The following is a 16,658-nucleotide window of genomic DNA, read 5'->3' as shown; positions in this document are numbered from 1 at the left end:
TGATGCAAAGAATAACAAAAGGTTGCGCTGCAGTTACACCAGATACGTTATCAAGATGTGTGCAGGGAATGACAGTACGAGTCAATAAATGCATGGAAGTTGGAGGCATCACTTTGAACATTTGATTTCATAAAACGGGGAGATGCAAGGGATTTACGGTCAACAAGCCGGCCGAAAGTGAGAGGTGAGGGGACTCACTGGAAACAAGCACCCTGAAATTCATTCACTTGCAAGTATTTGAAAATGATCAACAATGAAACGAATCAAATCGTTTCTTTTCAGGATCACCAAATTTTAAACGGGAATTGGTTCGTCTTTTCCTCAGACTTTGATTCTACACATTTTTTCGTGTGAAGCTTATTTTTCGAATTATTCTGGTTTGTTAATTTAAAATTTACACCCTTTATATTACCCTCTATCTTTCACTGTACAGTTATTCATTTTTGAGTTCTTACTATGACAGAGTTGAAGAAACGATACTTGTCCAGTCATTGAAAGTGTGTTTCTGGTCTTTATTGGGACTTTTTTTAATTTTTTATTCACACGTCTAGATCCGTAGGACCAAATTGAGGAGCATATCTCCAGGGTCATGGAACGTGTCAGAACATGAAATTACAACATAAAAGTAATAACAGATAAAACAAAATGTTTATGATTCCGAAAAAGTCAATTAAATTTACGTCACTTTAACTCATTTGAGTAGGAACGTGCTCATAACAACAAGAGCGTTGCATTGTTATCTGATCAGTGAATCCCATAGCGAACAGATCATGGTTAAGAACTTCAAAAAGCGTATTATTTTGAGTTGTGTAGTTTTTCAGCATTGAAGTCACAGACTGCAATGTGATATTTCTGTTTGTGTCTCTTTTGTTGAAGATAAGTGTATAACGGTGAGGTATTTTGGACTGTGGCAGTTTTGAAGAATCATTTCAGGGAATTGATACCGGTGAAAGTCGTTTTCCAATAGCTGTTATTGTTCCAGAGATATTTTGGGTGGCCAAGATAGCTGGGACACCCTGTATATGGGTATATATACAGGGTGTTACAAAAAGGTACAGTCAGACTTTCAGGAAACATTCCTCACACACAAAGAAAGAAAATATGTTATGTGGACATGTGTCCGGAAACGCTTACTTTCCATGTTAGAGCTCATTTTATTACTTCTCTTCAAATCACATTAATCATGGAATGGAAACATACAGCAACAGAACGTACCAGCGTGACTTCAAACACTTTGTTACAGGAAATGTTAAAAATGTCCTCCGTTAGCGAAGATACATGCATCCAGCCTCTGTCGCATGGAATCCCTGATGCGCTGATGCTGCCCTGGAGAATGGCGTATTATATCACAGCCGTCCACAATACGAACACGAAGAGTCTCTACATTTGGTACCGGGGTTACGTAGACAAGAGCTTTCAAATGCCCCCATAAATGAAAGTCAAGAGGGTTGAGGTCAGGAGAACGTGGAGGCCTTGGAATTGGTCCGCCTCTACCAATCCATCGGTCACCGAATCTGTTGTTGGGAAGCGTAAGAACACTTCGACTGAAATGTGCAGGAGCTCCATCGTGCATGAACCACATGTTGTGTCGTACTTTTAAAGGCACATGTTCTAGCAGCGAAGTAGAGTATCCCGTATGAAATCACGATAACGTGCTCCATTGAGCGTAGGTGGACGAAACTAAAATGAGCTCTAACATGGAAATTAAGCGTTTCCGGACACATGTCCACATAACATCTTTTCTTTATTTGTGTGTGAGGAATGTTTCCTGAAAGTTTGGCCGTACCTTTTTGTAACACCCTATATATATATATATATATATATATATATATATATATATATATATATATATATATATATATATATATATACTATTATATGGGTTCTTGTTTTATTTACTGTTTTTCATCAGTCTTCACTCAGGTTTGTTGTGACCCGCCACGATGTCCGCTTCTGTCTCTTCATCTCAGAACTGCAGCTACATTCAGCGTCCTCAGTGGTCATATAGTTGATAAGTATTTTAGAATAAAACATTCCTTCCTACAGCTGCAATCACTGGACAGATTTACCGTTCTCTGCCTGCGGATCACATTCATTTGCGGGTAACTGTGAATTAGCGAGGTTTTTGCATATTCTCGTCTGTTCTGTTGATTTCAAACACGTGTTAAGAAATACAAGACGCATGGAGGTCAATGGAGAGGGAAATAACAGATAATTAGAGATGGAAGGGAAAATTAAGTAAAAAAGTAAAGGCTAGAAATTTTTTGAATTTTTTGTTTATTTGCAGTGACGCACGCGCTGCGAAGACCGCGGCCGGAGAGAGACCATGGATCGACAGTCCACCTGAAACACAAAATACCAAAGAATATGTCTGTAGTTCGGAGAACTATACTGTTCTCTTACATTGCACGTAACACCTGTGAGTCGGTTCTATAACCAAGTGCGACTTCATTCCTCTCCAGTACAAGACAATGTTGCATACAAAATGCAGTAAATGCAACTAGATGAGAATACGTTCAGATGAGAAAATACTGAAGGCCTTTTAGTGACCTCTGAAAGAGACAGAGAATGGAGAATGCTGAAATATGTCGTTATTTTGTCAGATGTTTGACATTCTTACTGTCAACTGAAACTGAAACTCTAATGGGAATCAACAAGTGTGACAGTCTGAAAATATGAAGAATATCGAATTTTGCGGCAAAGTAGAACCATTGTTTGTATTTGTCATGCAGTGATTTTTGTAGACCATTTCCCTTATGGTCACAATGAGTTTAAGTCTTACATCTAGCTGTGATATTAAAAACAACCAGTCTCTTAACAACTGGTTTGTGTTAAGGGAATAAAGTTACCAGTTTTGTTACTATTTTAAACGTGTAAGTTGGTTTTCAGAACTTTTCCTAGTTACATATTTTGGATACTGTTTTACGTAACATGTCTTGTGATAACACTTTACCTTATTCTATAATCCTATTCTGATTATATCATCTCGTTTCTTGTGGCAGCTAGCGTTTTTTCCCTGGAATGGATTCGTTTCTGAGATATCAACAAGTGCTAAGTGTGGCTCTGTATGGTGTGGTGCTGCCTAACCAACATATAGCCCCCCTCCCCCCATTCTGACTCTGTACCCTCCACACCTTAATTCAGGGCAACATCAGCAGACTCCCTCTCCCAAATTTTGGAATCCATCGTGAAATACATTATTCCCACTCGACTTGAATCAGTCCTCTTGACCGAATCATTTTTAGTACACAATTATAAACATTTTTTCTCTTCACCTCTTCGCTGTTTATTAATATTATATTCCATGTACAACACCTGCATGCTATTTCTACGAAACATCGCACTTTCTAAATAGATTCAGTGCATACATATCCCCCCCACCCAAAACGTTGTCGTATGTTGTATCCAATCACACAAGCAGACCTCCAATAAAGCGTCATTTAACATAATCTTTCCTAATATTCGCTTGCGAAGTTTTACTCATTCAATTCCAGACCAGAGTTTCCGACCTGAAAACTCATTTGCCCTTCTCCATCAATTTATTTTTCAGAATGGTTGTGTTGGTATTCACCATGCACGTAAAATTTCTCTATAGAGTCCTCTGGTGCCATTTCTCTGTTGTATCTAGAGATACATCCAATTTTTATTTACGATGTATGGCTGGAATCGACCTAATGATGGAACGTCTTACACGATGTTCAGTGTGAAAGGGAAACGGATAAATACTTCAAACAAAATATTGTCTAAAATGTATTTTTATGTGCCCACTAAATCGAGAAGCCTCAAATTCGTCTGGCAGGACACTCCGTCCAATGATATTTACTCACGGTGACAGGAAAACACAAAAAAAGTCCACTGTAGCGTCACAAATCGGCTTCAATGTGGAACCGCGTTGTTATCACGGCTCCATCATAAAGGCCTATAGCATGTCATGCCCCAAGAGCAGTTCTTATTTGATACGGACGCATATTTACAAAATATAAAATACTTGTGCTACGTAACGGTTAGTTATCTCTGCTACGTTGTCGAAGTCACTATCAAGAAAGGATGAGTTCAGTTTGATACCATAGTACACTCTGCTATCCTTTAAACCTATTTTTGTGTGTATTGACTATCAAGCAGCGTAATTAATGTCTTTTCTAACCAAATTTAAGAGAGAGAATAGTGGAAATCATACTTTTTTTCGGATGTTTGAGCGAAGCGAAAACAAGATTCCGTTCGAATTTTACCAGCCAAATGAAGAGTGGGAAATGGACAAACGGAATATCAAATTACCCAGTGCGAGGTCTTGACTTGAAAACATTTTTAATTGCTTGAAAGTAATCAGTGTAACTAAGAAAAAGTTAACTTGTAATACGTCGGAAAATTGAAATACTTGACGAACAGCTACGTAAATGGCTCTAAGCACTATTGGACTTAACGTCTGAGGTCATCAACCCCTAGACTTAGAAATACTTAAACCTAACTAACCTAAGAACATCACACACATCCATGCCCGAGGGACGATTCGAACCTGCGACCGTAGCAGCAGCGCGGTTGCGGACTGAAGCGCCTAGAACCGCTCGGTCACACCGCCCGGCGCTACGTAAATGAGGAGACAAAAAGGTCATATCTTCAAGGTGTAGTATTTTGTGTAACAAAAGTTGCATCAGTGTATCAGTGTGATATTTGATTTCTAAAACAGTTTCCTTCGAATCAGGTACTAAATTTGGGACATTTCGAGAACAGCAGACACTAGGAAGACAAATGAGATGTCAAACAGTTTATCTTTTCAAGGCCTGTCTATTTTGGGCATAGAAAGTTACATTGGTGTGTTACTTAACTGCCAAAATTTGCTTCCTGATAATCAAGTACTAAATCCAGGCCGTTTAGATAACAAAAGACGCTAGGAAAGCAAATAAGGTGTCAATAAGAAAACGCTTTGCAAACAAATCTTGGAAAAAAGGAATGCTTGGAAAAGCGGTCAAATTTTCTGTGACATGGTTTGCCTAGAAGTAATAAATAAAACGTTCGAAGTGCTTTTGAATAATGACCGAAATCCTGTACAGCAAACGAGGTGTGTCAAATGTTTCTCTATTCTATTTTCTTTCTTACTTTTAGACTAATCATTTCACAAACATTTGACCGATTTTTTCAATTTCTTAATTTTCTAATATTCTACTTGTGCTTGTTAGTTACATGTTTCATATATCACTGAACGATGTTAATCAGTTCACAGGATACGCATACATGATTAGTTTCAGTAGGTGGCTACATACTAGCAGTTTTCAAGTTTCTAAATGGCATACTGCACTAATTCAACGTTAATCAACATATTTTAGACATACTAATGTATCTACAATAAAACTGGTTTTCTTAGAGGCAATCAGTTTTTAAATAAAACTTCGTCCATGGAATAGAAGGAGTTGTCCAGAAGAAATAATTTTATGATTAAATTTGCGTTAATACATATCAGAAACTTGATATATATGGCAAGTAACTTCTGCTGTTGTAGTTGGGAATATCGCAATTCTTCTCAAATTGAGATGGATTACTCACGTCGAATTTCATCAAGTGAAGTGCAGTTACATGCCAAATTCTCTGAATGGCAAATTTCCTTAAAATAAACTGTTTTTATAAAGGAATGTATTGTTAGTATTAACTTTTGTTTGAGAATAGATCTACTGCGAGGCTATTGCGAGCATTTACTATTGCCTGAATAAATATTTACGAGGGCTGTCCAGAAAGTAAGTTACGATCGGTCGTGAAATGGAAATGACTATGAAAATCCGATAAAGCTTTGCAAAGATGTGTTGGGCAGTGTCTCTAGTATGACTCTAGGTAGAATTATGTCGCTCTTTTCATTCCTGAGCTCTTAGTGAGCACGGAAAGATGTTATAGAAACTAGTGTCTCCCGCCAAGTACGAGGGCCTGGTGAGAATTTTCCCCCGAAGCTATGCAACCAACATTACACAACTGTCGTGCGGTTTCTTCTTCAAGATAATTCTCAGCCTCATTCTGCAGGGGCAATGAAGATGTTCCTGCATCGTTTCAATTGGAAATGTTTGGTTACCCACAATACAGCCCGTAATTGTCTCCCACTGAGTTTCATCTCTGCTCAAACGAACCGCTGGCGATGAAGACAATATTTTGGCACAGACAACGAGCTTTAGGACAGTGTAGAGAATTGGCGGAAAGCACTGGCGGCTGCCTTCTATGATGAGGGTATTGGAAAGTTGGTACAACGCTACGACGAATGTCTGAGTCAGAACGGCGACTACGTAGAGAAGTAGCTGAAAGGTGTAGCTAACTGTTACAAATGAAACATTTCTGATTTTCACTGTGATTTTCATTTCGCGATCAATCGTAACTTACTTTCTGGACAACCCTCGTATAATGCATGTCCCATTGTTATAATTACTTTCTTCTTTACTGCATATACTGCCTGTGTAACAGAAAATTTACCCAAAGTATTATCGCACATAAGACCAGTGAAAGAAAATGAGCAAAGGCACTTAACTTAATTAGCTCCATATTCTCAAAGTTAACAACTATTCTTAGAGCAAAAAAGCTTAGAACAAAGTTTCTTACCTTTTTAAGTCTAATCAATATTTATCGCCAAAAATTCAATTATTTGCCTTGTTTATTACTTTCTGCTCCTGTACCACCTGTATTCATTGTAATGTACAACATGATTAGAAATTATTGACCGTTTTAATATGGCTCTATATCTTCATCTACGTTGAACAAAACTACGCGAGCTTGGCATCATGTTATCTTCTTCCAAACAGTTTCGCAGTCGGGTTCTGTGCTAACCTCGTCAAATACTACCGTGTTGTTAAAAATACAGTTACAAATACACCCACATCTTCGGCGTCCACCTTACGCTTCCGATATAACTGCAATTGTAATTTAAAATTTCATTGCTATTAACAGCTGCTTATAGGAGGTTTCCATTACTGGCGTTTATAAGGACCTTACCAAGGAGGCTCTTCAGTTAACTAATACTCTATTAACATTCTTTTTCTTCTATCTGCCAATACGAATACTATTCTTTGTAATTAATAGAGTTCATATTTTTCCTCTCGAAAATCGGAGCATATTATCAGGTCTCTGGAGGGTTTTCTCTATCTTAAAAGGCCCGTTCTTTCCAACACACTTACTCTGTTACCCTAGTAGCTGCTTCCTACACGTATTGTACGCATGACCTATTAAAAGGGGTAATACGTTTCTCCACCACATAGCAGAGGTCGAGAACTCCTCACCGCAGATCGCCACTGAGTTGCCTGCATCTGTTATTTGAGCGCCTGATTCGGCTCCAAAACAGAGGACTGCAGTTGGATCTGGGAACGATGCTGAGATATCCTAGCTCTACTTCCATCGCAGGTGCAAGGCTAGCTAAGTTGACCAATGCAGTTCGCCATCTACAGGTACAGAGGATAGCATCTAAGCTCAAGCGGTAGGCATCATCCCTGCCAACATTTGCTGTTACCTGCAGCCAGCTGCACCAGTTACGCTCAATAGCTGTTGACAGTAGCCTTGGACGAGATCCCCTGGAGGGCAAACGGAATGGACACTGACCTTCCTCCCGAACTGCCACCTATTTCCCAATGAGGCTCCTTCTCCCGCATAACGTTGGAGTTCTCAGTGACCATGACACCCAACAGTGACCATGACACCCAACCTCTTCTCTTGTCCAGGCCTTCACAACGATCAGCCCCAGTCACAACAGACGAGGCGTCCAGAGGGTGAGATGTAGTTTCAGCAGTGGACAAGACCTCAGACCTATTTTTAAGGTGTAAGGGACAGCCGTGTGGCCACTGTCCACTTTCGTCTTCTGGCCAGAGATTCATGACCCCACCACTGTCCGTCATCCACACTCAGGTGAACGCATATTGGCCATGTCGACCATATCGGAAGGCACTGCGTTATCAGCAAACGATATAAGCACGAGAAGTACCAAAAGTTTCGTCTCGGGTGTCTCGAAGCCACAGCTATCTCAAGCCCGTCAAACATGTCCAGCACAGTTTCCAACAGTTCCTGGACAATCGGCAGTTTCAGTTGCATCCGTCCACAAGACTCACAGACCCCCTCCATCTTTAATCTACGTTCTTATTTACAGAGAGTACATAATGTATTTCCTCTCGAGCTTAAAAAAGAAACTCGTAGAATCGCAAATACTCTGCATCGTTGATTATGGTGATCCTATCCACCAAGGACTTTCATACGAGATCTCACTTCGGCAAGGACTTGTGTATGATACATTTGTGATGCACGCTATTTCGACTAATTACCTCTGCCTATCAACGGTCATCATGGCTATGTACTGATAAGCGTAGAAATTATCGTACCCAGCGTTTGCTTCATTGAATTCTCAATCATTGCACTACTTTCTATTTATCTTCAACCTTTACAATACTAGCTGAACAACACAGCCGAAATATTTGTTTCCAACAAAGTAAAATCCCCTCTGTACCACTACACACATTGCCTTGTTATCTAAATCATTTTCTGTATAAGGAACCCGAGTTTGGAACAATCTTCCTCAAAATATTAGAGACATTAAAATTGATTCAGACTTCAAAATTCAGTTAATGACCCACCTTCTACTACAATAGCTATCTCTTCTTGCAGCTCACTCTCGTCAAACCTCCGTCCCCCATCACTTTTCTCTCCACTTGTCTACAGAGTTCTCTATTGAAATTCTCTCCTTTTCTAGCAACCACTGTCACGTTCACTTCAGTATTCTCCTCTTCCATCATCTCTTACACTTCTAGTAACAAACAAGGCTCCAAAAGTGCTAAACTAATAATATAATGCTTAATGCCATCATTATTTTATCATTATTATTATTATTTCTATTAACAAGGCAAATTATTATTACTGTGATTGTTCTGTAGTATTTTTTGTATGTGTTGTTCCTGGTCAGATGCAAGACAGTGTCTTGAGGACCTAATGTGTTCAGGCTAAATAAACAATAAATAAATAAATATAATCCTAAACCAAGCGGGCGCCTGATGCAGTCTGGTATCACTATGCTACAACGTCAGCTCACGCAATACAGAAAAGTTGCTAAACACTAGTCATCACAGTTAAACACAAATGTACTCTTCACTACTTCACAGAAGCATGTGACAACGAAGGATAAACTAAATGCTGTATAAAAACAGATACTTCTGAGGCAACTGAGGGCTGCACTCGATTCGACGCCTCGAGCTCTACTCGTGCAAATGTGAATGAATTGTGTGTTTCCAAAATTTGAAGCAAGGCTAAGGTAAATTTGGAAAAGGCATAATGCTTCAAGGAGAAGAGTTGAAAACTTTGACGTTTAATTATCTGAGGCAGAAAGTTCTTGGAAGAACAGTTGAATGGAATGGATAGTGTACTGAAAAGAGATTATAAGATGAGCATCATCAAAACTACAATAACACTAATGGAATGTAAACAGATTAGATGAGGCAATGCTGAGGGAATTAGATTAGGAAGTGAGACACTAAAAGTGATGATGGCTGAAGTAACGAGGATATAGCATGCAGATTGACTGAACCACAAAAGACATTTCTGGAAAACAAGAATTTCTTAACATTGGACATACACTCATGGAAATGGAAAAAAGAACACATTGACACCGGTGTGTCAGACCCACCATACTTGCTCCGGACACTGCGAGAGGGCTGTACAAGCAATGATCACACGCACGGCACAGCGGACACACCAGGAACCGTGGTGTTGGCCGTCGAATGGCGCTAGCTGCGCAGCATTTGTGCACCGCCGCCGTCAGTGTCAGCCAGTTTGCCGTGGCATACGGAGCTCCATCGCAGTCTTTAACACTGGTAGCATGCCACGACAGCGTGGACGTGAACCGTATGTGCAGTTGACGGACTTTGAGCGAGGGCGTATAGTGGGCATGCGGGAGGCCGGGTGGACGTACCGCCGAATTGCTCAACACGTGGGGCGTGAGGTCTCCACAGTACATCGATGTTGTCGCCAGTGGTCGGCGGAAGGTGCACGTGCCCGTCGACCTGGGACCGGACCGCAGCGACGCACGGATGCACGCCAAGACCGTAGGATCCTACGCAGTGCCGTAGGGGACCGCACCGCCACTTCCCAGCAAATTAGGGACACTGTTGCTCCTGGGGTATCGGCGAGGACCATTCGCAACCGTCTCCATGAAGCTGTGCTACGGTCCCGCACACCGTTAGGCCGTCTTCCGCTCACGCCCCAACATCGTGCAGCCCGCCTCCAGTGGTGTCGCGACAGGCGTGAATGGAGGGACGAATGGAGACGTGTCGTCTTCAGCGATGAGAGTCGCTTCTGCCTTGGTGCCAATGATGGTCGTATGCGTGTTTGGCGCCGTGCAGGTGAGCGCCACAATCAGGACTGCATACGACCGAGGCACACAGGGCCAACACCCGGCATCATGGTGTGGGGAGCGATCTCCTACACTGGCCGTACACCACTGGTGATCGTCGAGGGGACACTGAATAGTGCACGGTACGTCCAAACCGTCATCGAACCCATCGTTCTACCATTCCTAGACCGGCAAGGGAACTTGCTGTTCCAACAGGACAATGCACGTCCGCATGTATCCCGTGCCACCCAACGTGCTCTAGAAGGTGTAAGTCAACTACCCTGGCCAGCAAGATCTCCGGATCTGTCCCCCAATGAGCATGTTTGGGACTTGATGAAGCGTCGTCTCACGCGGTCTGCACGTCCAGCACGAACGCTGGTCCAACTGAGGCGCCAGGTGGAAATGGCATGGCAAGCCGTTCCACAGGACTACATCCAGCATCTCTACGATCGTCTCCATGGGAGAATAGCAGCCTGCATTGCTGCGAAAGGTGGATATACACTGTACTAGTGCCGACATTGTGCATGCTCTATTGCCTGTGTCTATGTGCCTGTGGTTCTGTCAGTGTGATCATGTGATGTATCTGACCCCAGGAATGTGTCGATAAAGTTTTCCCTTCCTGGGACAATGAATTCACGGTGTTCTTATTTCAATTTCCAGGAGTGTACAATGAGGTGACAAAAATCATGGGACAGCGGTATGCACTTATACAGATGGCGGTAGTATCTCGCACAAGAGGTATGAAAGGGCAGTGCTGGAGCTATAATTTGTACTCAGATGAGTCTTGTGGAAAGGTTTCCGAAATGATTATTGCAACAAACTGGGAATTAGCAGACTTTGAACGCGGAATGGTAGTTGCAGCTAGACGCACGGGAAATTCATTTTCTGAAGTCGTCAGGGAGTTCAATGTTTCGTGGTTGACAGTGTCAAGTGTGTCTGGGAGAATATCAAATTTTAGCCACTGCCTCTCACCAGGGACATCGCAGTGGCCGGCGGTCTTCACTTAGTGACCGAGAGCAGCGGTGTTTGCGTAGAGTTGTCAGTCCTAACAGACAGCGTGAAATAACCGCAGAAATCATAGTGGGACGCATGACGAACTCATCCGTTAGGGCAATACGGTCAAATTTGGCGTTAATTTGCTATGGCAACAGACGACCGACGCGAGTGCCTTCGCTAACTGCACAGCATCGACTGCAGCGCCTCTCCTGGGTTTGAGACCATATCGGTGGGACCCTAGACGACTGAAAAACCGTGGCTTGGTCATAAGCGTCCCGATTTCCGTTGGTAAGAGCTGATAGCAGAGTTCGAGTGTGCACAAACCCCACGCGCCCATGGATACAAGCTGTCAACAAGGCACTGTGCAAGCTGGTTGTGGCACCATAATGGTTGTATTTACATGGAATGGACTGGGTTCTCTGTCAGACTGAACCGATCATTCACTGGAAATAGTTATGTTCGGCTACTTGGAGAATATCCGCGTTCATTCATGGACTTCCTGTTCCCATACAGTGATAGAACTTTTGTGGATGGCAATCCGTAATGTCACAGGGCCGCAGTAGGTTACGGTACACTTGTTCGCCCACTGCTTGAATACTGCTCACCGGTGCGAGATCCGTACCAGATAGGGTTGATAGAGAAGATCCAACGGAGAGCAGCGCGTTTCGTTACAGGATCATTTAGTAATCGCGAAAGATATGATAGATAAACTCCACTGGAAGACTCTGCAAGAGAGACGCTCAGTAGCTCGGTTCGGGCTTTTGTTGAAGTTTCGAAACATACCTTCACCGAGGAGTCAAGCAGCATACTGCTCCCTCCTGCGTACATCTCGCGAAGAGACCTAGAGGTTAAAATCAGGGAGATTAGAGCCCACACAGAGGCATACCGACAATCTTTCTTTCCAAGAACAATACGAGACTGGAATAGAAGGGAGAACCGATAGAGGTACTCAAGGTACCCTCCGCCACACACCATCAGGTGGCTTGCGGAGTATGGATGTAGATGTAGATGTAGATTGGTTTGAAGAATAATCTGTACAATTCAAGAGAATTATTTGGTCATCCTGATCGACTGACATGAACCCCATCGAAAATTTCTGGGACATAATCGAGAGGTCAGTTCGTTGACAAAATCCTGCTCCTTCAACACTTTCACAATTATAGACTGCTACAGCTGCAGCATGGTTCAATATTTCTGCAGGGAACTTCCATAGAGCCGTCCGTTGTGGCCGAGCGGTTCTAGGCGCTTCAGTCCGGAACCGCGCTGCTGCTACGGTCGCAGGTTCGAATCCTGCCTCGGGCATGGATGTGTGTGACGTCCTTAGGTTAGTTAGGTTTAAGTAGTTCTAAGTCTAGGGGACTGATGATCTCAGATGTTAAGTGCCATAGTGCTCAGAGCCATTTTTGAACTTCCATCGACTTGTTGAGTCCATGCCATGTCGAATTGTTGGACTACACAGGGTAAAAGGAGGTCCAACAAGAAATAAAAAGTATCCCATGACTTTTTCACCTCAATGTAAATTTGAATGTTGAGAAGCCTTTTCTGGAAGAACTTGTCTGGACTGCAGCCCTGTGCAGAATTAAAATGTGTATAATATCGTTATAGACAAGATGAAAATAGTAGCTGTATGAATGTAACGCTGCAGAAGAATGTTGAAGATTAGATGAGTAGGTCGAATAATTAATGAAGAGGAATAGTTAGAATATGGCGAAAAGGAATATATTGCTTGACTTGACTAAAGGAAGGTTCAAATGGTTCAAATGGCTCTGAGCACTATGGGACTTAACTTCTCAGGTCATCAGTCCCCTAGAACTTAGAACTACTTAAACCTAACTAACCTAAGGACATCACACACATACGTGCCCGAGGCAGGATTAGAACCTGCGACCGTATCGGTCGCGCGGTTCCAGACTGTAGCGCCTAGAACCGCTCGGCCACCCCGGCCGGCGACTAAAAGAAGGGATGAGTTGACTGGACACAACCTGAGGTGTCTAGGAACAGTCAGTAGGGTATCTGAGGGAAATATGGGTGGAAGCTGGGGGTGGAGGGTTGAGGGTGGGGGACGGGGGGTTGAAGTAAAAATTATAGATGGAACCAAGGCTGTACTGCTGTAAGCAGGTTCAAAAGGATTTAAGCTGCGATAATTACCCAGATATGAAGAGAGTTATGTACGATAGACAAGTGTGGGGGCAGCACAAAATCACTCTTGGGACTGAAGGCAATCACTGCAAGAAGAAAAAAACCAAGTCAACTGGTGCAGAACGTGTCAGTGGTCTTTCTGTGGGACAGGGGAGTGGATAGTTGCGTCAGTGGAGAAATCTTCGATATAACTTACTTGTGAACTGTTGCTGAAGACCCGGTCTTGAGAAGTGTAGCCAGCTGTAGGCGAGACAGTCGTGGTTGTGTTGACACGGATTTGCTCTTCCACCACGGTGCAAGGTTCTGCGTGCACCACGACACGCTAGTCTACATACTGGATACCCTTATTCGCTTTAGTTGTTGGAGCCGCAGCGGCAAGCGGTCTTCGGATTAGTCAGGAATCCCTCGATGCACATTTCAGTTGATGGCAGATGGTCGGCCGGTTAGCCCCTCAGCTACGATTTGGTTACATGTGCACCACCACAGTCAGCACTGCAGGCCAGGGAATGGTTCGGGACTGTGTAGGACTTAACTAGCGGTTTCTGAAAGTGTAGCCTGTCAGTGGGTGCCAGCTGAAGGCGAGACAGTCGCGGCTGGTGTTGACACGACGTTTCTCTTCCACCACGGTGCAAGGATCGGCATGCACTACACGCATACCGCGACGCGTCATGTCTACAGACTGAGCACCGAGTGCGATGCAGGTCTGCCTGTCCCCTCACCCACCCTTGACAATATTTCCACTATGACCGAGATCTCGTTGGCCATATAACTGGGCAGACCTTCGCACCGGGACGTACGAGATCTCAACCGAGCTGATGTGGTCAGACCGACCGAGACTGCAGGGCCTTGAAAGGAGTAGGAGTGGGAGCAGGAGTTTTTGGAGCATGTTGGTACGGATACCGCGTGGTTTGCACTTCGTTTGCTCGGTGTTCGGAGCGACATGTGGGAGAGGACGTCCGTGGACTGGGCGAAGTGCGTTCTGATGTATTTGTTGGTGAGTAAAACCACGGAAAACCCCACCCGGCGGTACCCGGGAGCCGGACTGAGAGCACAGGAAACCGCACTGGCTCTCCCTTCCAGCACAGTGTACTCTCCTGTAGCGCGTGCGGCACTGCGTTCGAGGTGACACTGGATGATCGAGTGCGAGGAGAGGACAACTCGTCTCTATGGCCGATCAGGACCACAAAGGCATTCTTAGGGGAGGTAGCTCGAATGTCGAACAGGTCGACAGCTTTCAACAAGGTTCTTCGAGCAGCTTTCCGTCTCCAGACTCGACGCCTGGCCGAAAGTCATGGCCAGACCTCTTACATAAACTGAAGAGGACAGCTGCTAATACAACCGCCAGTATTACAACGAGGGGTACTACTGGAATGGGGGCAACTAACTGGATCTTTTGAACGATATCATCTTGTGAGTGTGGTGGAAGGCCTGCACTGCTAGCAGTGGTGGTAGTGGTGGTGGCGGCGGTGCTGGTATTTTTTGTGGCACTTGTTTGAACGTCGCAGAGTACTCTGAGACGCGGCCAGTATTTGTGGAGGTCCTGGGTAACTTGACCACAAGGCAGAGCGTCATTGCCGCTTAGATCCAACTCACGCAGCTTCCGAAGACGCCTCAGCAGTTGTGGGTCGAAACTAGTGAGCCCACAGTTCCGCAGGGAGAGGCGTTCCAGCGACTGGCTGCGGAGGACAACCAGCTGGATTTGTGGATTATCGTCCAGGACCAGCTTCTTCAGTTGGTCGTTGCAAGCGATGCTATCTTCATCAAAAGATTCCAGGCTGCAAAAGGAAAGAAAGAGTTTGTTTTAGCTGACAATGAAAGAGAGCAGTCTAGGATATTCCGGAAGTAGTCAAAAGCGTGAGATTTCGTACGAAGGCTATTTATAAATTAACCTCCGATTGCGTGTTAAATATACTCATAGCTTCATCATATTAGCGTAGATGGAAAAGGTGACTTTGAAGATTCAAGTTGCTTCATTCAGTTCGCTGTGGCATTCGCCAGTGTGTAAGCTGCCAATGATTGAAGTGGACGGTTTTAACACTTGTCCCGACAGTTGCGAGGTATGTTCCGTCATTCGCTTCCCGCTGCAGAAAGAGTCAATGCTACCGAGATTCGTCGTCAGTTTTGTAGTGTGTAGGGCGCCGGCGTTTGATGGTTCCATGAGAGAGCACTGCAAAAAATTCAAGGCTCATCGCACAGATCTGCTTGATGAAAGTAGTCGAGAAAGGCATTTACGGGTGACTAATGAACATACTGACGAAATTGTGCATGCGAGGCTAAGATTAACAATTTCCGAAGTTTATCAAGATGTGCCTTAGATTTCGAGGAAAATCTTTTTCAACAGTATCACAGAGAGATTAGGTTAACACAAGTTTTCAGCACGGTGGGTACCAAAATGACTAAGCGATGGTCGCAAAACTAAAAGAATGGGTTCGGCTTTGATATTCTTTTAACTCTACGAGGAAGGGCAGCAGGAATTTCATAGCAGAATCGGGACTAGCGATGAGTCGTGGATGCAGTATGTGAACTCTTTCTCCCGATAAGCCCAAAAAATTCAAGGAGACGCTGCCAACCGAAAAAAGGGTTACAGTTTTTTTTATCGTAAAGTAACTTTGGCAACAGATTTCGTGAAAGTAACGCGTGAGAATACTGTGTCGTCAAAGGTTTGTTGCGACATACTTGCGAAACGCCTTAGGTCAAACCAAAACAAGAGGCGTACGATGATTGCCGAAGGAATTAAGCTGCTTCACGACAATGTGCGACCCTTACTGCGAACCAAATTAAAGGAAATCTCAGACTTCTTGGCTGGGATACTTTCCAACATCTGTTCTGTTGCCCTGACATAGCGCAAAGGGACTTTCATCTCCTCCCCAATATGAAGACGCGGCATGCTACTCAGTACTTCACGATCGACTGTGAGGTCAAGGATGCTGTAAAGAACTGGCTGAAGCACCGGACGGCACCATCCTTTGATGGAGGTATAACGAAGCTGGTGTCACGGTACGACAAATGTTTGAATTTGGATGGCAACTGTGTGGAGAGGTAATGTGAACATGTAAGTGCAGATTGCTTACAAAAAAGTTACCTGTTCTTTAAAGAGTCGATCGTAGGTTAATCCACGAATAATACTCATATAATGCGAAGGTAGACAGTACATGCGGTACCAAAGTTGCTCGTAACATTTGACAATGCTAGC

General features: G+C 43.7%; 1 protein-coding gene across 2 annotated transcripts in view; it reads right to left on the bottom strand.

Annotated features, from left to right (window-relative positions):
• Nucleotides 1-2,258: 2,258 nt before the first annotated feature.
• LOC126095050 (amphoterin-induced protein 1-like) overlaps nt 2,259-16,658 on the bottom strand; it is a 51,251-nt gene continuing 36,851 nt past the window's right edge. The window contains exons 3-5 of one of the 2 annotated variants that reach the window (XM_049909730.1): nt 13,662-15,240; nt 13,475-13,551; nt 2,259-2,343 (exon numbers count right to left, since the gene is read on the bottom strand). In XM_049909730.1, the coding sequence (XP_049765687.1) occupies nt 14,700-15,240 (541 nt within the window). In that variant the 3' untranslated portion in view covers nt 2,259-2,343; nt 13,475-13,551; nt 13,662-14,699. The remainder of the gene's footprint in view (nt 2,344-13,474; nt 13,552-13,661; nt 15,241-16,658) is intronic. The other variant, XM_049909729.1, reaches the window with a different exon arrangement.

Source organism: Schistocerca cancellata, chromosome 8 (assembly GCF_023864275.1).
Source record: "Schistocerca cancellata isolate TAMUIC-IGC-003103 chromosome 8, iqSchCanc2.1, whole genome shotgun sequence".
In the NCBI taxonomy this organism is placed as follows: domain Eukaryota; kingdom Metazoa; phylum Arthropoda; class Insecta; order Orthoptera; family Acrididae; genus Schistocerca; species Schistocerca cancellata.
This window is presented reverse-complemented; position numbering and strand designations above follow the sequence as displayed.